Below are 24,187 nucleotides of genomic sequence, written 5' to 3'. Positions count from 1 at the left end.
ATCTTTGTTAGTCAAAATAGGAACCATTACAATCAACACATTTTTGCCAATGAGAAGTAAGTCTGTTTATTTCTGGAGCATAAAAATCCGTGCTTTGGACTTCAACGAACTCTTGTAAAGCATTTTCTGCCTCCTGCTGGTTGTCGAAAAATTTTCCCTGCAAAAAAGTTGTCGAGATACTTGAAGAAGTAATAGTTAGTGGCGAGAGGTCAGGTGAATATAATGGATGAGGCAAAACCTTGTAGTCCAATTCATTCAACTTTTGAAACGTTGGTTGTGCAACATGCAGTCATCGGGTGCTGTCGTGGAGAACTGGGCCCTTTCTGTTGACCAATGCCGGCTGCAGGTGTTTCAGTTTTCAATACATCTCATCAATTTGCTGAGCAGACTTCTCAAATGTAATGGTTTCACTGGGATTCAGAAAGCTGTAGTGGATCAGATGGGCAGCAGACCACCAGTGATGAAGACCTACTTTGGTGCAAATTTGGTTTTGTGAAGTGCTTTGGAGCTTCTCACTCCAACCAGTGAGTTGCCAGTTGTATAAAATCCACTTTTGGTTGCAGGTCACAATCTGATCAATATGTTTCGTTCTTCTTGCACGGAATAAGAGAAGATGACACTTCAAAACGACGACTTTTTTTTTTTGCGGTCAGCTCATGAAGCACCAACTTATTGAGCTTTTTTACCTTTCCAATTTGCTTCAAATGCTGAATGATTGCACAGGGGTCAATGCTGAATTCTTCTGCAACTTCTCCTGTAGCCGTAAGAGGATCAGCTTCAATGATCCTCTCAACTGGTTGTTGTCAACTTCTGATGGCCCATCACTGCGTTTCCTCATCTTCAAGGCTCGTCTCCTTGAACCACCACTGCACTGTACATTCATTAGCAGTTCCTAAGCCAAATGAGTTGTTGATGTTGGGTGTTATCTCTGCAGCTTTACAACTCATTTTGAACTCGAGTAAGAAAAATCACTCGAATTTGCTTTAAAATCATTTCCCTAGTCTAAAATAAATATAAAATACGCTTTCAAATTGCGGTGCTGGAGAACACTCTTGTGAGTCCCTTGGACTGCAAGGAGATCAAACCAGTCAAGCCTAAAGGAAATCAACCCCGAATAGTCACTGGAAGGACTGATGCTCAAGCCCCAATACTTTGGCCACCTGATGCAAAGAGCCGACTCACTGGAAAAGACCCTGATGCTGGGAAAGACTGAGGGCAGGAGGAGAAGGGGGTGACAGAGGATGAGATGGTTGGATAGCATAACTGAAAATGTGAAGTATTAGAATCTTTTTTACTGGTGACTATGGTTTTTCCAGTAGTCATGTATGGATGTGAGAGTTGGACTATAAAGAACGCTGAGCATCAAAGAATTGATGCTTTTGAACTGTGGTGTTGGAGAAGACTCTTGAGAGCCCCTTGGACTGCAAGGAGATCCAACCAGTCCATCCTAAAGATCGGTCCTGGGTGTTCATTGGAAGGACTGATGTTGAACCTAAAACTCCAATACTTTGGCCACCTGATGAGAAGAGCTAACTCATTTGAAAAGACCCTGATGCTGGGAAAGACTGAGGGCAGGAGGATAAGGGGACAAGAGAGGATGAAATAGTTGGATGGCATCACCAACTCAATGGACATGGGTTTGGGTGAACTCCGGCAGTTGGTGATGGACAGGGAGGCCTGGTGTGCTGTGGTTCATGGGGTCGCAAAGAGTCGGACACAACTAAGCAACTGAACCGAATTGGTGGTATAAAATTCTTAACAAAATACGTATTTCTATAAAAATAAAAACTACCACAATTAATAAAGTCCATCCAAAATATTATAGCAGTAACTGAATCTGGAAAAAAGATTAGTATGATTAAAAAGTAGCTTCATTTTCAATAAACTAATTCATGGCTCTCTAATTGGAATATATTCCCAAACTCTTATGGAGCCAGGGAAAGACCCTGTGTTCTGCTCTAAAGGTCTACCTTCTTAAAAGACAATATCTGTAAATAATCCTATGATAAGAAGAGAGATGGAGAAAAGACAGAAAGGAGGGGGGCAAGAGAGGAAAAAGAAAAATTCTCTCTCTAAAATTTCAGGCATGGTCTCTGTAGAAATTTGTTGAGTGAGAAGAGGGGGTATATACTTTCTTAAGATTGTTTTCTTTTTGTCACCATCATATGTGAATGACAGCTTAAATATATTTCTTTGCATCTTTTAATCCTGACAGAATTGCTTATTTCACTTAACCCCTTAGGAATTAATGTTATTTTGCCCAGAAGCTTACAGACTAAAAAAAGAAAAAAACAAAGTTCAGTTAATCATTTTAGCCAGCATCATCTATCTTGTTCCTCATTTGGGCTTATTAATTTTAAACAGAAATACAAGGACCCTCTTATTTCCAATCTGGGGTCTTTTTTCTGAAAACTTGTATCTCTATCAATCAGTTCAAACTTATGCGTTCTTCCCTAACCAGCAAAAGCTGGTTACAATGCTTTATTTACTGTAACACTCAATGTTCAATTTTTTCCACCTATGTATTTCAAATGTGGTTCTGAAATATTTCAATGCAAATGATGCAGAAAGAATACTCTGCTGGAATGAGTCAGACCAAATCCAATCCTTCCACTTATCAGTTGTAGAACTGCAGGCAATTTACTTACTTTCCATTTTCCTAACCATAAAATGGAGACAAGACCTACATGGTAGATGGAAGGATTAAATTTCATACACATCTGTATGTTCATTAATTATCTGGGACTGGCCTAAGTACTCAAAGAGAAGGCATATATTCTCACTATCTTCCATTCTGAATCTGATGTTCTATAGCATTCATTCTCCTCTATATTGCAACCAAACATAACTTCTTGGCTTTTAAGGCTGTTTATTCTTTTTATACAGTTGTATGTTTTCTTAAAGCGTTTTTACAGTTGCTAAGTTTTATTCATAGATCATGTATTAAACAGGGAAATAACTCAACCTACATAACTATCTACCTTATTTGTTGTTGGTCCTAAACACCCTTTTTGTTCTTTCCTGGTAGCTCAGCGGGTAAAGAATCCACCTGCAATATAGGAGACCCCGGTTCGACTCCTGGGTCAGGAACATCCCCTGGAGAAGGGAACAGCTACCCACTCCAGTATTCTGACCTGGATAATTCCATGGACTAAACAGTCCACCGGGTCGTAAAGAGTCGGACACAACTGAGTGACTTTCCCTTTCATACACCCTCTTATCAGAACCTACCCAAGAAAACGCATCCTCAAAAGAGTTACTGAATACACTGGCCAACATTGCAGGTCTCAAATGATACTGGCTGAATGAACCAGTGAGAACTGTGCTAACTAGCCTTCTTTTTCACTTCTAGAGTTGGAAATCAAGCCAGGTCATGTGACTGGCACTAATGCTGGAAAGAAGAATTCTGGCACATTTTTGAGGATGGATGACCTTTGATAGCCAAAAAGACTTTGTAAAATTACCTTTCAGTTTTATGATTTAAATCAGCATGTTTGCATGTTTATAAGTAACGATTCCTAATTTTCAGAGTAATTTTAGGTCTCTTGCCTAAAGTTCAAATTTATGATAAAAGCTCAATACTTTTAGAGAATTTAATTCAGCCTCTCTTCCCTTATCCCAATCTACACATGGCTTTCCATGACTTGCTTTTCCTTATAGTTCAGTATCTAAACCATAAAGATAATTTTTTTGGAAAGGCTGATCCCCAAAATAAGTTTTATATTTGATCATATATTTTAATTATTTTAGTTCTCAAAAACTCAAGGGGAAAAAATGAAATTTAGTTTATTGGACAACCTAGTTTTTGGAACTTGAGTGTTACACAGGAGTGAAGAAACTATGTCCCATGTGCCAAATCTAGTCTGCTGCCTATTTTTGTAAATAAGATTTTATTGGACACGCTCATTTGTTTACATATCATCAATAGCTGCTTTTGAACAATAGCAGAGATGAAAAGCTGTGATAAGAGACTGTAAGGCTTACAAAACCTAAGCCAAAAGAGACACTAAGAAAAGGGTCTAAAAACAACAAAAACAGCATACATTTACTATACAGTTACAGTATGTTAGGCATTGCTTTGTTAAATTTTACCTTAACTATCTCCTTTAAAAATTGGGTAAAATTTTTGCATAAAATTTACGGTTAAAACATATGAATTGGGTACTATTATAATTCCTGTTTTCAGATGGGAAAGCTGAGGTCTGATGAAACTAAATAGTCTGGTCAAAGTAAACAGGCGGACCAGGAGTCAAACCTAGGTCTACTGGAAACAAGAGCAGAAGAATAATTACTCTTCTTCAGGGGGTTTTAAAAATAACACTAAAGGTGTTTTCTAAGGACTTAGTCTGTGGCTAGAAAGCGTTCAACTTTATTGGTTTGATGGTCCACATGCTTTTATATTGTAAGTAGTATGTAAGTACTACTACTTATAAGTAGTAGTATGTATAAGAGTAGTAGTAGTATGTACTACTTAGTATGTATGTATGGAATTAAGTATAGATTTTAATTCTTGTCCACTAATACCAATGAAAGAGAAATGGTTTTTATTTTTCACAAGGAAATGAGCATAAAAACTATCTTTACTTTTACTGAGACTGTATGGTTTTTAAATTTTTTTTTAATTTTTTTTACTAATTTCTTTAAAACAAGTTATACTGGGATTAAATGACAATTTAAATCAATTATTAATAAATACATAGTAAATAAAATGGAGATACCCCACATCCAAGGTCAGGAGCAGTGGCTGTGAGGAGATACACCCCATGTCCAAGGTCAGAGAAACCCCAGTAAGACGGCAGGCGCTGGAGCGGCTGTGAGATATCCCACGCTCAAGGGCAAAGGAGAAGCCCCAGCAAGATGGTAGGAGGGACGGATTCACATTTAGAATCAAACCCCATTCCCGCCAGAGACGCTCAGAGGGCTCAAACAAACCTTGTGCGCACCAGGACCCAGGGAACCCCAAGAGACTGAGACAGAACTGTGTTTGAGTGTCTCCTGTAGAGGTACAGGTCAGCAGTGGACTGCCACAGGGCCAGGGGCTCTGGGTGCAGCAGACCTGGTAATGGCATAAGCCCTCTTGGAGAAGGTCATCATTAACCCCACCACAGAGCTTCCAGAACTTACACAGGTCTGAGAAATAGGCTCTTGGAGGGCACAAACAGAACCCTGTGTGCACCAGGACGCAGGAGAAAAGAGCAGGGACCCCACAAAAGACTGACCCAGACTTGTCGGGGAGTGTCTAGGAGTCTCTGCAGAGGTGTGGGTTGTGGTGGCCTGCTGCAGGCTTGGGGGCACTGAGTGCAGGAGTACATGCATGGGACCTTCTGAAGGAGGTCTCCGTTATCTTCATTCCTTCACCATAGTTTCAGTTCAGTTCAGTTGCTCAGTCGTGTCCGACTCTTTGCAACCCCATGAATCGCAGCACACCAGGCCTCCCTGTCCATCACCAACTCCCAGAGTTCACTCAGACTCACGTCCATAGAGTCAGTGATGCCATCCAGCCATCTCATCCTCTGTCGTCCCCTTCTACTCCTGCCCCCAATCCCTCCCAGCATCAGAGTCTTTTCCGATGAGTCAACTCTTCTCATCAGGTGGCCAAAGTACTGGAGTTTCAGCTTTAGCATCATTCCTTTCAAAGAAATCCCAGGGCTGATCTCCTTCAGAATGGACTGGTTGGATCTCCTTGCAGTCCAAGGGACTCGCAAGAGTCTTCTCCAACACCACAGTTCAAAAGCATCAATTCTTCGGTGCTCAGCTTTCTTCACAGTCCAACTCTCACATCCATACATGACCACTGGAAAAACTATAGCCTTGACTAGACGGACCTTTGTTGGCAAAGTAATGTCCCTGCTTTTCAATATGCTATCTAGGTTGGTCATAACTTTTCTTCCAAGGAGTAAGCATCTTTTAATTTCATGGCTGCAGTCACCATCTGCAGTGATTTTGGAGCTCCCCAAAATAAAGTCTGACACTGTTTCTACTGTTTCCCCATCTATTTCCCATGAAGTGATGGGACCAGATGCCATGATCTTCGTTTTCTGAATGTTGAGCTTTAAGCCAACTTTTCCACTCTCCTCTTTCACTTTCATCAGGCGGCTCTTTAGTTCTTCTTCACTTTCTGCCATAAGGGTGGTGTCATCTGCATATCTGAGGTTATTGATATTTCTCCCAGCAATCTTGATTCCAGCTTGTGCTTCTTCCAGCCAAGCGTTTCTCATGATGGACTCTGAATATAAGTTAAATAAGCAGGGTGACAATATACAGCCTTGACGTACTCCTTTTCCTATTTGGAACCAATCTGTTGTTTCATGTCCAGTTCTAACTGTTGCTTCCTGACCTGCATACAAATTTCTCAAGAGCCAGGTCAGGTGGTCTGGTATTCCCATCTCTTGAAGAATTTTCCACAGTTTATTGTGATCCACACAGTCAAAGGCTTTGGCATAGTCAATAAAGCAGAAATACATGTTTTTATGGAAGTCTCTTGCTTTTTCGATGATCCAGCAGATGTCGGCAATTTGGTCTCTGGTTCCTCTGCCTTTTCTAAAACCAGCTTGAACTTTTGGAAGTTCACAGTTCATGTATTGCTGAAGCCTGGCTTGGAGAATTTTGAGCATTACTTTACTAGCGTGTGAAAACTGACCTTTTCCAGTCCTGTGGCCACTGCTGAGTTTTCCAAATTTGCTGGCATATTGATGGCAGCACTTTCACAGAATCATCTTTCAGGATTTGAAATAGCTCAACTGGAATGCCATCACCTCCACTAGCTTTGTTCATAGTGATGCTTTCCAAGGCCCACTTGACTTCACATTCCAGGATGCCTGGCTCTAGGTGAGTGACCACACCATCGTGATTATCTGGGTCGTGAAGATATTTTTTGTACAGTTCTTCTGTGTATCCTTGCCACCTCTTAATATCTTCTGCTTCTGTTATGTCCATACCATTTCTGTCCTTTATCGAGCCCATCTTTACATGAAATGTTTCCTTGGTATCTCTGATTTTCTTGAAGAGATCTCTAGTCTTTCCCATTCTGTTGTTCTCCTCTATTTCTTTGCATTGATTGCTGAAGAAGGCTTTCTTATCTCTCCTTGCTATTGTCTGGAACTCTGCATTCAGATGCTTATATCTTTCCTTTTCTTTGCTTTTTGCTTCTCTTCCTTTCACAGCTATTTGTAAGGCCTCCCCAGACAGCCATTTTGCTTTTTTGCATTTCTTTTCCATGGGGATGGTCTTGATCCCTGTTTCCTGTACAATGTCACGAACCTCAGTCCATAGTTCATCAGGCACTCTGTCTATCAGATCTAGTCCCTTAAATCTATTTCTCACTTCCACTGTATAATCATAAGGGATTTGATTTAGGTCATACCTGAATGGTCCAGTGATTTTCCCTACTTTCTTCAATTTCAGTCTGAATTTGGCACTAAGGAGTTCATGATCTGAGCCACAGTCAGCTCCTGGTCTTGTTTTGTTGACTGTATAGAGCTTCTCCACCTTTGGCTGCAAAGAATATAATCAATCTGATTTCAGTGTTGACCATCTGGTGATGTCCATGCATAGAGTCTTCTCTTGTGTTGTTGGAACAACCATAGTTTGGCCCCAGGTAAATAGCAGGGAGGGATCAGAGCCCCTCCCATCAACAGAAAACTGGATTAAAGATTTACTGAGCATGGCCACGCCCATCAGAACAAGAATAGTTTCCCCCTCAATCAGTCTCTCCCATCAGGAAGCTTCCATAAGCCTCTTAATCCTTCTCCACCAGAGGGCAGACAGACTTAAAACCGCAATCACAGAAAATGGCCCAATCTAATCACATGGACCACAGCCCTGTCTAACTCAGGGAAACTATGAGCCATGCCCTGTAGGGCCACCTAAGATGGACAGGTCATGGTGGAGAGTTCTGACAAAATGTCCACTGGAGAAGGGAATGGCAAACCACTTCAGTATTCTTGCCTTGAGAACCCCATGAACAGTATGAAAAGGCAAAAAGATAGGACACTGAAAGATGAACTCCCCAGGTTGGTAGGTGCCCAATATGCTGTTGGAGATCAGTGGAGAACTAACTACAGAAAGAATGAAGAGATGGAGCCAAAGCAAAAACAACACCCAGTTGTGGATGTGACTGGTGATAGAAGCAAGGTCCGATGCTGTAAAGAGCAATATTGCATAGGAACCTGGAATGTTAGGTCCACGAACCAAGGCAAATTGGAAGTGGTCAAACAGGAGATGGCAAGAGTGAACGTCAACATTTTAGGACTCAGTGAACTAAAATGGACTGGAATGGGTGAATTTAACTCAGATGACCATTATATCTACTACTGTGCACAAGAATCTCTTTGAAGAAATGGAGTAGCCATCACAGTACAGAGTCCAAAATGCAGCACTTGGATGAAATCTCAAAAACAACAGAATGATCTCTGTTTGTTTCCAAGGCAAACCATTCAATATCACGGTAATACAAAGTCTATGCCCCGACCAGTAATGCTAAACAAGCTGTTCTAAGAACACCACAAGACCTTCTAGAACTAACACCCAAAAAAGATGTCCTTTTCATTATAAGGGACTGGAATGCAAAAGTTGGAAGTCAAGAAACACCTTGGGTAACAGGCGAATTTGCCCTTGGAGTACAGAATATTGCAGGGCAAAGGCTAATAGAGTTTTGCCAAGAGAACACACTGGTCGTAGCAACACCCTCTTCCAACAACACAAGAGAAGACTCTACACATGGACATCACCAGATGGCCAAAACCGATTTCAGATTGATTATATTCTTTGCAGCCAAAAATGGAGAAGCTCTATACAGTCAGCAAAAACAAGACTGGGAGCTGACTGTGGCTCAGATCATGAACTCCTTATTGCCAAATTCAGACTTAAATTTAAGAGTGGGGAAAACCACTAGACCATTCAGGTATGACCTAAATCAAATCCCTTACTATTATACAGTGGAAGTGAGAAAAAGATTGAAGGGACTAGATCTGATAGAGTGCCTGATGAACTATGGACTGAGGTTTGTGACACTGTACAGGAGACAGGGATCAAGACCATCCCCATGGAAAAGAAATGCAAAAAACCAAAATGGCTGTCTGAGGAGGCCTTACATATAGTTGTGAAAAGAAGAGAAGTGAAAATCAAAGGAGAAAACGAAAGATATACCCATTTAAATGCAGAGTTCTAAAGAATATCAAGCAGAGATAAGAAAGCCTTCCTCAGTAATCAGTGCAGGGAAATAGAGGAAAACAATAGACTGGGAAAGACTAGAGATCTCTTCAAGAAAATCAGAGATACCAAGGAAACATTTCATGTAAAGATGGGCTCGATAAAGGACAGAAATGGTATGGACCTAATAGAAGCAGAAGACATTAAGAAGAGGTGGCAAGAATACACAGGAGAACTGTACAAAAACGATCTTCATGACCCAGATAATCATGATGGTGTGCTCACTCACCTAGAGACAGACATCCTAGAACGTTAAGTCAAGTGGGCCTTAGAAAGCATCACTATGAACAAAGCTAGTGGATGTGATGGAATTCCACTGGAGCTATTTTAAATTCTAAAAGATGATGCTGTGAAAGTGCTGCACTCAATATGCCAGCAAATTTGGAAAACTCAGCAGTGACCACAGGACTGGAAAAGGTCAGTTTTCATTCCAATCCCAAAGAAAGGCAATGCCAAAGAATGCTCAAACTACTGCACAATTACACTCATCTCACAACGCTAGTAAAGCAATGCTCCAAGTTCTCCAAGCCAGGCTTCAGCAATACGTGAACTTGCAGATGTTCAAGCTGGATTTAGAAAAGGCAGAGGAACCAGAGATCAAATTGCCAACATCCACTAGATCATCGAAAAAGCAAGAGAGTTCCAGAAAAACATCTATTTCTGCTTTACTGACTATGCCAAAGCCTTTGACTGTGTGGATCACAATAAACTGTGGAAAATTCTTCAAGAGATGGGAATACCAGACCACCTGACTTGCCTCTTGAGAAACCTGTATGCAGGTCAGGATGCAACAGTTAGAACTGGACATGGAACAACAGATTGGTTCCAAATAGGGAAAGGAATATGTCAAGGCTGTATAATGTCACCCTGCTTATTTAACTTATATGAAGAGTACATCATGAGAAACGCTGGGCTAGATGAAGCACAAGCTGGAATCAAGATTGCCGGGAGAAATATCAATAACCTCAGATATGTAGATGACACCACCCTTATGGCAGAAAGTGAAGAGGAACTAAAGAGCCTCTTGATAAAAATAAAAGAGGAGAGTGAAAAAGTTGGCTTAAAACTCAACATTCAGAAAACTAAGATCATGGCATCTGGTCCGATCACTTCATGGGAAATAGATGGGGAACGGTGGAAACAGTGTCAGACTTTATTTTGGGGGGCTCCAAAACCACTGCAGATGGTGACTGCAGTCATGAAATTAAAAGACACTTGTTCCTTGGAAGAAGTTATGACCAACCTAGACAGCATATTAAAAACCAGAGATATTACTTTGCCAACAAAGGTTGGTGTAGTCAAGGGTATGGTTTTTCCAGTAGTCATGTATGGATGTGAGAGTTGGATCATAAAGAAAGCTGAGCACCGAAGAATTGATGCTTTTGAACTGTGGTGCTGGAGAAGACTCCTGAGAGTCCCTTGGACTGCAAGGAGATCCAATCAGTGCATCATAAAGGAAATCAGTCCTGAAGAGTCACGGGAAGGACTGATGCTGAAGCTGAAACTCCAACGCTTTAGCCACCTGATGCAAAGAACTGACTCATTTGAAAAGACTCTGATGCTGGGAAAGACTGAAGGTGGGAGCAGAAGGAGACGAAAGAGAATGAGATGGTTGGATGGCGTCACCGAGTCAATGGACATGAGTTTGAGTAAACTCCAGGAGTTGGTGATGGACAGGGAGGCCTGGTGTGCTGAAGTCCATGGGGTCGAAAAGAGTCAGATACGACTGAGCGACTGAACTGAACACGGAAACACATTTAAGACTTATTTACATATTTGAGTGTTTTTCTTGGTAATATTTTCAAATGCTGTTACTAAAAGCTTTTATCACATATGTAATCTTATTTTTTAACTGAAATATAAATGACCTACATACAACACTACATTAGTTCCAGGTGCACAACATAGTGATATCACACTTCTAAACATTTCAAAATAATCTCCATGATAAGTATAGTTACCATCTGTCACCATAGAAAGTTATTACCATATTAACTATATTCACTACACTGTACATTTCATTCCTGTGACACATTTATTTTGTAACTGGAAGATTATAACTCTTCATCTCCTATTTCACTCAACTCTCCCACTCTCCTCCCATCTGGCCACCACCTATTTGTTCTCTTATCTATGCATCTGTTTTGTTATGTTCTGTTCACTTATTTTGCTTTTTAGATTCCACATATAAGTGAAACTATACAGTATTTGTCTTTCTCTGACTTACTTCACTTAATATGATAATCTCTAGGTCAATCTATGTTGCTGCAAATGATATTATTTCATTCTCTTTTTATGGCTGAGTAATATTCCATCATATATACACATGGCACATGCTTCATTCATCTACTGATGGATGCTTAGGCTGCTTCCGTATCTTGTCTATTGTAAATAATGCTGTAACAAAATTAAGAATTTGAAAATACTTAACTGAAATTCTAAAATGATTGTCATTAAGAGGTTATAAGTGGAAGTTAGTTTTATACCTGCTATCATTACTATTGTTTTTCACAACTATTACAGTAATAAGGAAAAGGTGAACAGAGTAGTTTGAAACTGAGCTTTAAGTGAGGAAATGAAGAAATATTATTTATACTACGAACATATGTTTTAAAGAGGAATATGGTAAAAAAAAAAAAAAGCTTTGGAAAAAATGAAGGAAGGGTCAACTGTTGGAGATACTTCAACTCAAATTTAACTAAACTACAGGTGGGTAAGAGATAATGTGATAAATACTGGAAATACAAAGATAAGGTCTAACTTCAAAAACTATATAGCACAACAGGGCAGACAGGCAGGTAAAAATTAATATGGGGTTCTTAACTGCAAGCAACAGAAACCAATTTACAGTGATGAACAGAAACGTACAGATATTAAAAGCAGCTCTCAGAATTGCTGAGACATTTGAAGAACCACACTCAGTAAATGGGCAGGAATCAAGTGAGGAAGCTTAAAGGCAAGAAATCAAAATCAAAATTTGTGACATGAACCACCTGGGTAGAGAAAAGATGCCACAACAGACATTACTTCTCCTTTTGGAAACTGGATGCTTTATTGCAGACACTTCATCTTTTCCTGTGCCTGAGTATCGGCTCCAGATAAAAGCACCCAATTAGCCATGTTTGGGTTATGGCCCATTTCCTAAACTTTGGGCAAAAGAAAGCAATTTATTTGTCCTTTTCTGCTTGTGCAGTGGGAGCTGGGCCTTGCATTTGACCAAGATTCATACTATATATAAATAGCAGAAAAGAAAGTGAAGTCGCTCAGTTGTGTCTGACTCTGTGACCCCGTGGACTGTGGTCTACACCAGGCTCCTCTGTCCATGGGATTCCAGGCAAGAATACTGGAGTGGGTTGCCGTTTCTTTCTCCAGGAGATCTTCCCGACTCAGGGACTGAACCCAGGTCTCCCACATTGCAGGCAGACTGCTTTACCCTCTGAGCCACTAGGGAAGCCATATATATAGCAGGGAACTCTTCAAAAAAAGGAAGGGGCTCAAAGGCTGCGAGGTCCACCCCCAAGAAAACAAATGCCTGTCTACAAACACTGTAAATTAAATCGAGACTTGCAGAAATATTTTGAGGAGTCTCTGTGTTCTCAGTTTGAAAAGCTTTAGTCAAATACTTAAATAATAACAAGTGATACACTCCTATACCTGGCACCTGTGCTTTTTTAACCATTCATTAAGACAAAACTCTTGGAACATTCAAAACTTAAGAGATATATTCCACAGAAAGAGTTTCTTAAGCCACACACAGTTTTTCAAACTCAAATCCAATGACTTGTTAGTCAAGCCAAAAGCCTGTAAGTCTTAAGTTTAAGCAACTCTACACTAAAACATAATACAACAAGAAAGCTCTATATTATCAGCATACTACACTGGCTTAAAAGAGAGATTAATAACACAGGAAATGTTATGCAAAACAGAAACTTCAAAAATAAGCAGAAATTTACCAAGCAAATAGAGTGGAACAAAAAAAGAGTACGACAGTGGTAATAGCTATATAAAGCACTTCATTAGAAAACAGTGCAATGCAGTGAAAAGGCACCTGTTCAAGTCAGAAAAAGTGAACTGAAGTCCTAATCCTAATTAGCAGTATAATCTGAGTCAAATCCTTTCATATCTAATTTTTCCTCATTTACAAAATGAGGAAGGTAGACTAGATGATCTTTAAGTAGTTTTACTTCTAAACAAATGTTGGGTTGTTATTAATAACAATGGTTAACATTTATCGGCACTCACTATATTCCAGGGAAAATAGTATACAGTTTACATTATATTAAGTAGGTATCATTATCCCCATTTTCTCCAATTCAGGAAATTCAAACTCTAAGCAGTTAACTAACTCATTGAAAGTGATCAGGTTAATAAGCTAGCCAGAACTGGAGGATTTAATTCCAAAGTCAATACACTCAATCATGTTAAACCAATAACAATATTCCAAATTCCCTCAGGACAAGGACTTTGCTATTACAGCATTTATTATACAATGGGAAAAACATTATCTATCTTTTTCTGATATCTAAATTTTTCAGATGGCTAATAATTTAGACCCAAGTATCAAAATACTCATTATTTTATATGGTCAAACAGAAATCTTTCCAAAATATACCACACTTGTCTCTGACTTTTAAATAAGAGATAAAAGTAGATCAAATCTTTTAAACTTCTCCTGAAGCTCAAGGTTATATTTACATACAGTAGTTATTGTACAGGTCTGGGGAACTTGAAGGTAATGTGACTCTGTCTCTTCATTCTCTCAGGTCAGCTTACATTTTTGTTTCTTCTCTCGTTGATTTCATTGACCACAGGTCCTCTACACCCGTATTAGTGTTTTGCAGACTAAAAAAATAAGTCAGTTGCATAAAAACTACTTTCACTCACATTTCTCATTACAAGGTGGCCTGGATATAGTACCATAAAGTAATTCTTAATTATCAATTCAGCTGTGATTTGATTACCTAAACAGAACTCTGCTGTTCCAAATACTTTGATACAGAATACTGCCATACTGTATCATACCTTCCCACTCTGAGATATTTCATAAAGAATTAAAATCTAAAGCAGCATGTCTTCAGATCACATGCTGCAAGCATTCCAGGAAAAAGAAAATGCAATGTTTATGAAGACATATGGGTTAAAGGTAAGGTTGGTTCCCAAAATGCTCAGTTTCCTTAAAATGACAGAAAAAAAGGAAGAATTCTTAAAGAAACTCTATTGCAGAAATTCTAAAGGGAATATAAGAGAGAAAGTGGCTCTATCCCATACTAAAACATATTATGAAGCTACCATTAAAATTGCTTAGTATGGATTGAAAAAGAGCAAGAAACATATTGGAATTTTCTTTAGGACAAAGAAAATAGTTCAGATCAGCAGGCAAAGAGGAATTACAATAAATGTGGAAACTGTCTAAAAAAATAAACTATATTACTATTTCATACCTTCCCACAAAATAATTAACAAAATGATCAAATGCCTAAAACAGAAAAAAAAAAAAAGAAAAAGAAAACCAGAAGTTCTGGAAAAAAAAAAAAAGACCAACTTTACTCATAATCTGATAGAGAAGAAACAGTCTCTTCAAATAGTACACAAAATCCAAGTCACAAAAGGGGAAAAAGTGACAAATTCAATCACATAAAAAGTAAAGACTGCTGTAAAACAACAGCATCAGTCCTGGGTGTTCACTGGAAGGACTGATGCTGAAGCTGAAACTCCAGTACTTTGGCCACTTCATGCAAAGAGTTGACTCATTGGAAAAGACCCTGATGCTAGAAGGGATTGAGGGGAGGAGGAGAAGGGGATGAGATGGCTGGATGGCATCACTGACTCGATGGACATGAGTCTGAGTGAACTCTGGGAGTTGGTGATGGATAGGGAGGCCTGGTGTGCTGTGATTGATGGGGTCGCAAAGAGTCGGACATGACTGAGCGACTGAACTGAACTGAAAACAACAAAAAAAGATAAAGCCAAGAGACAAACCGGGAAAAAGACTTGCAAAATGTATGATAAAAAATTAATTTATAAAGGGCTCATACAAATCAATTTAAAAAACCAGACCAATTACCTACTAGAAAAATGAAAGGTATAAACAAGAAATCTGAGGAAATGAATACAAATGCTAAAAGTTCTGATGTTTCATTTCCTCATTAAAGAAATGCAAATCACCTATTCAGAGAGCAAAAAACGCAACGTCATTAGGGATGGTCTTGTGCTGCTGACTTGTGTCTAAGTTGATAAAACTCATCAGGAGGGTCATAGAGCTATGGCCTCAGAAACTGTCAAGGTGTGTATACACATAAACATATCTATATATATATAAAGGTAATCACAATAATGTGAGCCAGAAAAAAGATGTTTATTATGGAGCAATTAGTTAAATTATGGTATATACATAAAATGGAATAATATGCACCATTTAAAAAGGAGGGATGAATAAATGTAATGTGGAACCTAAGATAAACTATTAAGGAATTAAAAAAAAGGAAAGTGCAGAAGTGTACATAATTTTTTAAAGTGGGGAAATGGATGAGTAAGTGGGTTTTCCAATGTTTTTCTGGAATTACTTACGTGACCGTGTTAAGAATGGCTAACTCTGTTCAGAGGTACTGGCACAGAGAGCCACAGGTGCTGTATTTTCTAGTCTGTGCTGCTGCCAAGTCACTTCAGTCGTGTCCGACTCTGTGTGACCCCATAGACGGCAGCCCACCAGGCTCCCCCGTCCCTGGGATTCTCCAGGCAAGAACACTGGAGTGGGTTGCCATTTCCTTCTCCAATGCATGAAAGTGAAAAGTGAAAGGGAAGTCGCTCAGTCGTGTCCGACTCCTAGCGACCCCATGGACTGCAGCCTACCAGGCTCTTCCGTCCATGGGATTTTCTAGGCAAAAGTACTGGAATGGGGTGCCATTGCCTTCTCCTTTCTAGTCTGTACCTGAGTTAATTTCACTTGTTAAAGGTAACAGTAATTATCTAGAGAGCAGAATTACAGACCAAATTTTGTCTTTTTTTATACTTTTCTGTCTTAAAAAAACCTAATAAAATCTGTATTTTAAATAAAAAAACACTAGTAGGGATAATGGGCAAGGGGTACTTTGTCGAATTTTATTAACAGGAAGGCCTGGTGTGCTGCAGTCCATGGGGTCGCAAAGAGTCAGACATGACTGAGCAACTGAACTGATGATTCTATCAATACAGCTTTATCCCTTAAATAATAAGTATGTTACTTTAAAATTTAAATCATCTTTATTACACTTTTACTTGTTTGCCCTAGTTTTTTATGTTTAGAATCTCAAAGCAAAACATGACAAATAGCTGATGTACATATGAGTAAACACTCCTCCTGCAATGTAAAAAAGATCTTCTCATTTTAAGTTCAAAGTAAGAAACAGAGAAAAGTATCTAAACTATTCTGTATCTACTGAGGGCACCTTTTTACACAAGCTGACCTACTGGCTTTCTGACTGGGTCACAAGCCCTGCTGCAGAAAGGGCCTAAACACAGTGACAAATTTTTATAAGAAAGAAACTGGTAATGTAAAAAAGAAACAAAAAAGAGGAAATTATGTAAAACTGATATATGCAAGATAGTTTGAATCAGGACCTCTTTTCAATTGCCTATTTTATTAGGAAAGTGAAAAGTGATCCCAATAAGTCATGCAATTTCTTAAGATTAGAGCTGATACTTTTCCTCAGGTTCAAGAGATCCTTTTCTTTCACAAGATGAACAATTGTTGCTTTTCAACCTATCAGAATGTCAAAGGCAGGTGTAACTAGAAAGGGGCTGGAGTGGGAAAGAAAACCACAGAGAAAGAGAAGTTAGAGAGAGACCTGATGTCTAGTGTTTCACAGCAAGTGAAACAGAAGCACACGTAAACAAGAGTACATATATCAGACCTGCTGGAGATTCTAAGGTAACTACTTATCCATACAACTCACAAGCGTTCACCTGAGAGCTGGAGTCTCAAAACTAAACACAAAGCTCACCTCTAAGTAGTCTCAATGGATAATTACCATCTTGCTGTGATTATTTTTAATACTTATACTCAATAATATAGCATCCCTGAGGTATCTACCAGTATTGAAAAATTAAAGTCAATGTTATGCTTAAGTAATAAGAGCTCTGACGTCAGAGAGACTGACTTAAAATCTCAGCTTTGTTACTCAAGAACTCTAGGACTTTGGGCAAGTTGTTTAACCTTTGGCTTTGTTTCTTCATCTCTAAAATCTCTAATATTAGGTTAACAAATTAACTATGTTCATGGGTTGATGTGATAAATAAAAGCAGTTACACTTCTACGTGGCTTCACAGTATTCAAATAAAGTTTTAAGAACATACTTTTTGAAAAAAGTGCCATTTGTTTAAACCATTCTGAATAGAAATCGCAATGCCTCAGTTAACTTTTGCTTCTTCTTAAAGCAAACAGACACAACTTAACTTTTCTATAGGATAATTATTAATACAAATGATAAGATTACGTATGACTATGAGGGCTTCACAGGTGACACAGCAGTAAAGAATCCGCCTGCCAATGCGGGAAATCCAAGAGACGCAGGTTAGATCCCTGGTCAGGAAAATCCCCTGGAGCAGGAAATGGCAACCTACTCCAGTATTCTTGTCTGGAAAATTCCATGGATAGAGGAGCCTGGCGGGCTACAGTCCATGGGGTCGCAAAGTCGGACACAACTGAACGTGCGCACGTGCATGCACACACGTTTCCACAAGCCATCGATCAGTTTCTTTAGGAACACTTTGAGAAAGATAGCACCTGACAAGACTTAAAGTTTACAGAGAAGTCTCCATGCTAATTATTTCCAAATGTAACAATTTTAAAAGTAAACAGTTAAAATTTAAAAAAACTATAGCCATTTTACTATATCCTTGCTGCTGCTGCTAAGTCGTTTCAGTCATGTCCGACTCTGTGCGACCCCATAGACAGCAGCCCACCAGGCTCCGCCATCCCTGGGATTCTCCAGGCAAGAACACTGGAGTGGGTTGCCATTTCCTCCTCCAATGCATGAAAGTGAAAAGTGAAAGTGAAGTCGCTCAGTCGTGTCCGACTCTAGCGACCCCATGGACTGCAGCCTACCAGGCTCCTCCGTCCATGGGATTTTCCAGGCAAGAGTACTGGAGTGGGGTGCCATCGCCTTATTCACAATCAAGTAACTTGTGCTTGCCTCTTCCCACTCCAGTGTTCTTGCCTGGAGAATCCCAGGGACGGCGGAGCCTGGTGGGCTGCCGTCTATGGGGTCGCACAGAGTCGGACACTACTGAAGCGACTTAGCAGCAGCAGCAGTGCTTGCCTCTTGCAAGCCCGTTTCTCATCTTCTTAAGGTGCTCACGCTAAGTAAGTTACTGTGAGCTAAGAAGCCAGATAACCATTTCATGGCAGACCGATCCGGTGAAAAATATATGGGCTGTAGAGACAGCTCTGTGTTTAAATCCCAGGTATGCTACTTATTTTGTGATCTTGTTAAATTACTTAACTTCTCTTTAGCTTCAATTTCCTCATCTTTAAAATGGGAATGCAATTACCTATACTGAAATGCTTTGGTAAAAGGCAAATAAAAATTGAGGTAAAACTCTTACAGAGTACTTTCCAGTACCTGCCAAAATAAGTCATCCTGTCAATGATAATTATTATTACATAACTAATGCAGGATGTTAAAACTACAGTGAACTTAAGAATATAAAGGATTTATTTGGAACATATGCTTTTAATGTGTGAGATTCCTTGGCACCATACTGGAGATACAAAGATGAAAAAGGATATATGTATCTATCCTCGAGAGGCTCACAGCCTTTAATTAAAGACAGACACACAAACAAAATCATAGCAATTTGGTAAGTGAAACAGTAGAAGCAGCAGCACCCCATGTGAAGTCAAAATGCCTTTCTGGAGGAGGTGATAGTTAAGCTAAGAGGATAAACAGCTCACCAGGTAGGACTTAGGGACTGCGGTGAGCTGACTTGGTCAAGAAGGATGAAAGATCACAGGTGAAGAAAATACACAAGTAAGAAAGAGCTTGGTGAGGTCTGGAACAGAGCACATGTAGAGAAGAGAGTTTAAAAAGGCCAGCATAGGCCAGATCTTCATGATCTGGGATGCCAAACCAAGGAGGAGTTGGCCCTTTTAAAAATAAGTAATGGGGAATCACAAAAGTATAAGGGTAATGAAGGAGGTTGGCTGAAAAAGACGCTCAGATTCCTATTACACAGAGATTCCTCCAGCTGAGATGTTCCAGCTGACCAGGGACGAGAGAGAAACTACAGTCAAGGAAAATATAGTCCAGGTGGTTAAGCAGCAATTAATTTAAAGTAGTGATGTTAAGAGAAAGGAACTAAGAAATAAGGTAGTCTTGATACCACTCAAAAAGTTGGGGAAATTCCCCAATTTCTAGTTTGGGCAAATGGGTGGGTCATGAAGTCATTAGAAGGTGGACAAGAAAAATAGAAACATTCAGGATTTATCTGAATGCAGTTATTTACTATGTCTGGAGCTCAAATGAAAGCCGAATTAACTCCAATGGGAGAAATTAACATAAAGGCAGAAATGGAAGGCAAAAATAAGGCATTCAGATGAATCACACAGACTGAAGACGGTGACTACTACCACCATTGCTGATGAATATCCTACTTTGTGTCTTTCGCTTGTTTTCCAATTGAACAAATTGTCATATGTGAGATGTTACTTTTAATCTACATGCTACCTTATCAGTATGAATGCTTTTTCCAGAGGTCAGCTGAACATTAATGTTTAAGTTTTCTGAGCATCACTATCATGCCAAGATTAGCAAAGTGTTGGGGGCCTGAATGGTGCCCAATAAAAATGGAAGAATTAATATAGTCTTTATATTTAGTTTCTTATAGTCAAGAAACCAAACTGCTTCAGATACTGTTTTAATGATGAATCAGATAAGCATGTAACATGGAATAATCTGTTTTTCTTTATATGTTGCTTTTTTCATTTAGGAACATATAATTTTCAATGGTTTTGGAACTTTGAATTTATTTTTCAGAATTCAAGAATTCCCCCCAAGCCAACAATTTATGCCTATCCATACTCCAGACTTCTGTACAGAAGTCAGTAGAAAAGTACAATTATTGCTTTTTAAAACATTAATTTTAAGGAAAAATACTAAACTGCTTCACCTACAGGTCCATTCTTATATGTTAACAATGTGAGAGATCTTCACAGGTGTACTCAGGAGACTATTTTAAAGATTCTCACCCCTTAGAAGGAAAACTACATAACAAGACATGTTTCTTTATGTACTTTCTTTGTACACAACAAAAACTTAGAAAATAATAATGACTGCCCACCAGATGAAAAAGGTGAATCTATGAATAAGCAGGGAAGATGGAGGCTGGGCAGAAGAAACCATGTTAGGAGGACTTGAAATATAAAAAGGCACAATAGGAGAGCTCAGTCAGTGAAAAATGGAGGGCTAGTTTTTGGCTGTTTTGTTTTTTATCATTTTTCATTAACAAAGCAAAAGGTATTTTAAGAGACTCAACAGTCTCTTAGTTTTTACTCGATAAAAACTAAGAAAAGAAAAAGCTCCATGATCTGTTCAAAGAATTACTTTTTTTGCATAAATCAGTTCTTAATACTTTCTTTTGATGTCTATTTCCCTCTTATGCACATCTTTTTTGTTAATGAGTGTAGGCAGTATGGTAGTATTAGGGAAAAATCAAAATTAAACAGAATAGAATGACCTAATTTAAAAACCGAAAACAAATCAATCCATTGTTACTAGCACTTATTTTTACACAAATGTTTTTGTGAGACTGAAAACTGTGCATAATCTGCCTGGACGTGGACCCTGGAAATGTCCTGCTAGAGATCTTGGTATCATAAACTTTCACAATTACAGTTTAGATTGTGAGACTGTGGAGCAGTGAAGGAGTCTAAGTCTGGGAGTCAGCAGTTTAGTTCTGCCTTCCTTTTGTTATCTCTGTAACTAGATTTCCCCCCCCCCCTCCATATGCACCCTGTATCTCAGTAATCTTATCTGTAAAATGGGACCAATAGAAAGATTTACTTCACAAGATGCACAAGGATAATGTAACAGGAAGACACTATGTAAAGCATGTTATTTTTGTAGCTGCAAGCTCAGTCCTTAACTTTTCAAATCTCAAGAACATAAAATAAACTAGGTGCCACCATTAGCAGAAAAACAAAAGCCCACTCACTTCCAGAGTACTGCATGCAGTGTCTCACCACTGGAATCATACCATGAAAAGTTCCCAGTAACTTCTTTCCTTTAACCTTACATTGAAAGATCCAAAAAAGACTGGTTTCAGACTCCCACTAGCTGAAGGCAGTTAACAGTATCCTAAAAATCCATCTCAAAGGACTAAGAAGATAATCTGCATGCGGAATGTCTAGATTGCAATGGTATTAAATAGAGTAAAAACTAACAGTAGCTTGCCCCGCACAATCCTGTAAGCTTTAAGAAACTCTGCTTTTGCTTACTTGCTTCTAACACTCCACTGTGAAGCAGAAACACAGCATCATATACCAGTGGTCACAGCCTTTGAAGAACTAGAAGCTGGATCAGATTCTCAAGCTTTTAGACGTTGAGCAAGATGCCCTCCATGATCATGTCACAAAGTTATACATTTTAGAAACAACATGTGCTCCATATTTATGTAATAAAGTCCTATTTTGTTTTGGAAGATTTTTTAGATCATCACCATATTAGAATCACATATAAGTTCTCTCATAATTACAAAGGCGTCATTTCAGGGTCCAAAGGCAGGCCACTGGAATTTTAAGTTTACCACTCCATCACAACGTGGATTCACACTTGGGTTTAGGTTTGAGATTAGCTTTCTTCATCATGATTTTCCCCCTAAATGTACTGTGACTAAACTACATTACTTTTTATTACACATGTAAGCACTTCTGATGGAATCTAGGAGAAAGATGGAATAACTGAAGTTAACCCGCTGGTTTGAAAACTCAAGTATCTTAAACACTCCCAGATGCTAACTGACAACTTGACCACTGGAAGCAAATTAAGTTATTCTTTGCAGCGGGGGAGAGGAAAGAGGCCACACCCAAAGTTAAGAGTTCACAGTGAAGTGACACCAAGTTTCAGAATTTTAACTACTGCTATTTTCGGTACTCTTTTTTTTTCCACGGTCAAGGAATACTTTAAAAATTCATAACATGCCCAAAGTTAAATAGAAAACGTTACCCTGATTCTAATCACTTGTTACTTCGTTCAGTAGTGGGCAGGTCCAAGATGGAGAATTACCTCATCCAAAGAAAGATTGGAAGTAATGCTGGCGTCGAACAGGGCCAAACTCAAGTCCTCAGTGCTCATAAGCGACTCTAGAAGAGCTGGTCACCCACTCTCCCCTCCCCCGAGAAGCCAGGAAGGCAAGACCCTGTGTCACCACGGCAGTTATCTGACCCAGAACGCGACCGTTTTCTGTGGACCCAGTTTTCGGCTTTAGACGCTCCCAGCCTCCCACTCTCTCCGCGCCACCTCCACCCAGGAGGTCGCCCCCGCTTCCTCAGCCTCCTCTCCATCCCACCTCCGTGCTCTCGCCGACTCCACTCATTCCCCCACGTACCTTGGCCACATAGTCTTTCACCTCATCTAGGTCTCCGTTTTTCAGGGCCCACATGAATTCCTTGTCGCACATCACTGCAGCGGGGCGGGCCAGCTGGCCGGACAGCAAGACGAGGAGGCGGTGGCAGCGGCAAGCGGATACCGCCGGGCGAGAGGGACACAGGGCCGCGCGGTAGCCGCACAGAAGAGAAGGCGGGGTAGGCGGCCAGGCGGGCGAGGCAGTTGGCCGCGGCGACCGTTAGGGCGGGAGAAAGAAAAGTGTTGTTTTTTTTTTTTTTTTTTTGCGGCCACCGGGCCCAGCAGAGCAGGTTCCGCCTGGCCGAGGAGAAGCAGCAGCGCTTGCACTTCCGGTTCACTCCCGGCTAGGACCGTCCCCCAACTTCCTCTTCCTCTTCCCCGCGGCGGAACGCCCTGCTCGGGACCCCGCCCCGAAGGCGCGCGGCGGAGCGCTCCGCGTGCGCAGACGCAGTGACTGAGCCGCCGGGCGAACGCGAGTCGGGGAGTAGTGGGCGTGTCTAGGAGACCAGACGACTGGGTCTGGAGGTCGAGAAGGGCCATAGCGCTAGTGGAGGAACTGCGCAGCATGAATGGGAAAAACTTAAAGAAACAACTCATAATGTCGGAGCGCACCCTGCTCACTTTCTAAGTGTTCAATAGAAATTGAATTCCTTCCCTTTTCTTTTCCCTTCTTCCCTCCTTCCTTCCCTTCCTTGATCTTTCCTTTCCTTCCTCCACTATCGAGCATCCTTGGGCTCCTACTACATGTCAGGCTCTGCTGGGCACAGAGAATATACTTTAAAAAAAAAGCTTCAGTTCAGTTGCTCAGTCGCGTCGGACTCTTTGCGACTCCATGGACTGCAGCACGCCAGGCCTCCCTGTCCATCACCAACTCCGGGAGCTTATTCAAACTCAAAATGTCCATTGAGTCGGTGATGCCATCCAGCCATCTCATCCTCTGTCGTCCCCTTCTCCTCCTGCCTTCAATCTTTTCCAGCATAAGTGTTTTTTTAAAATGAGTCAGTTCTTCGCATCAGGTGGCCGAAGTATTGGAGTTTAAGCTTCAGCATTAGTCCTTCCAATGAATATTGAGGACTGATTTCCTTTAGGATGGACTGGTTGGATCTCCTTGCAGTCCAAGGGACTCTCAAGAGTCTTCTCCAACACCGCAGTTCAAAAACATCGATTCTTATGCACTCAGCTTTCTTTATGGTCCAACTCTCACATCCATACATGACCACTGGAAAAACCATAGCATTGACTAGATGGACTTTGGTGGCAAATTAATGTCTCTGCTTTTTAATAATATGCTGTCTAGGTTGCTCATAACTTTTCTTTCAAGGAGATTAAAAAAAAAAAAAGAGTGGCATAAAACAATTCCTGCCCTCAAGGAACTCTTC

At 40.1% G+C, this 24,187-nt stretch overlaps 1 protein-coding gene and 1 long non-coding RNA gene across 6 annotated transcripts in view; both read right to left on the bottom strand.

Moving 5' to 3' along the window:
* LOC147373739 (uncharacterized) overlaps positions 1-22,103 on the bottom strand; it is a 41,735-nt gene extending 19,632 nt beyond the window's left edge. Inside the window, exon 1 of the long non-coding RNA XR_015162033.1 lies at positions 7,364-22,103. This is a non-coding gene — a long non-coding RNA (uncharacterized LOC147373739). The remainder of the gene's footprint in view (positions 1-7,363) is intronic.
* Positions 1-23,150, bottom strand: part of MTPN (myotrophin) — a 78,681-nt gene extending 55,531 nt beyond the window's left edge. For all 5 annotated transcript variants that reach the window (XM_086395418.1, XM_086395417.1, XM_086395420.1 and 2 more), the window contains exon 1: positions 22,792-23,150. In XM_086395418.1, coding sequence (XP_086251544.1) covers positions 22,792-22,863 — 72 coding nt within the window. In that variant the 5' untranslated portion in view covers positions 22,864-23,150. The remainder of the gene's footprint in view (positions 1-22,791) is intronic.
* Between the last annotated feature and the right edge of the window lie 1,037 nt (positions 23,151-24,187).

This window comes from Bos grunniens, chromosome 4 (assembly GCF_055505025.1).
Source record: "Bos grunniens cultivar Pamir isolate PY7600 chromosome 4, Bosgru_T2T1.0, whole genome shotgun sequence".
Classification (NCBI taxonomy): domain Eukaryota; kingdom Metazoa; phylum Chordata; class Mammalia; order Artiodactyla; family Bovidae; genus Bos; species Bos grunniens.
This window is presented reverse-complemented; position numbering and strand designations above follow the sequence as displayed.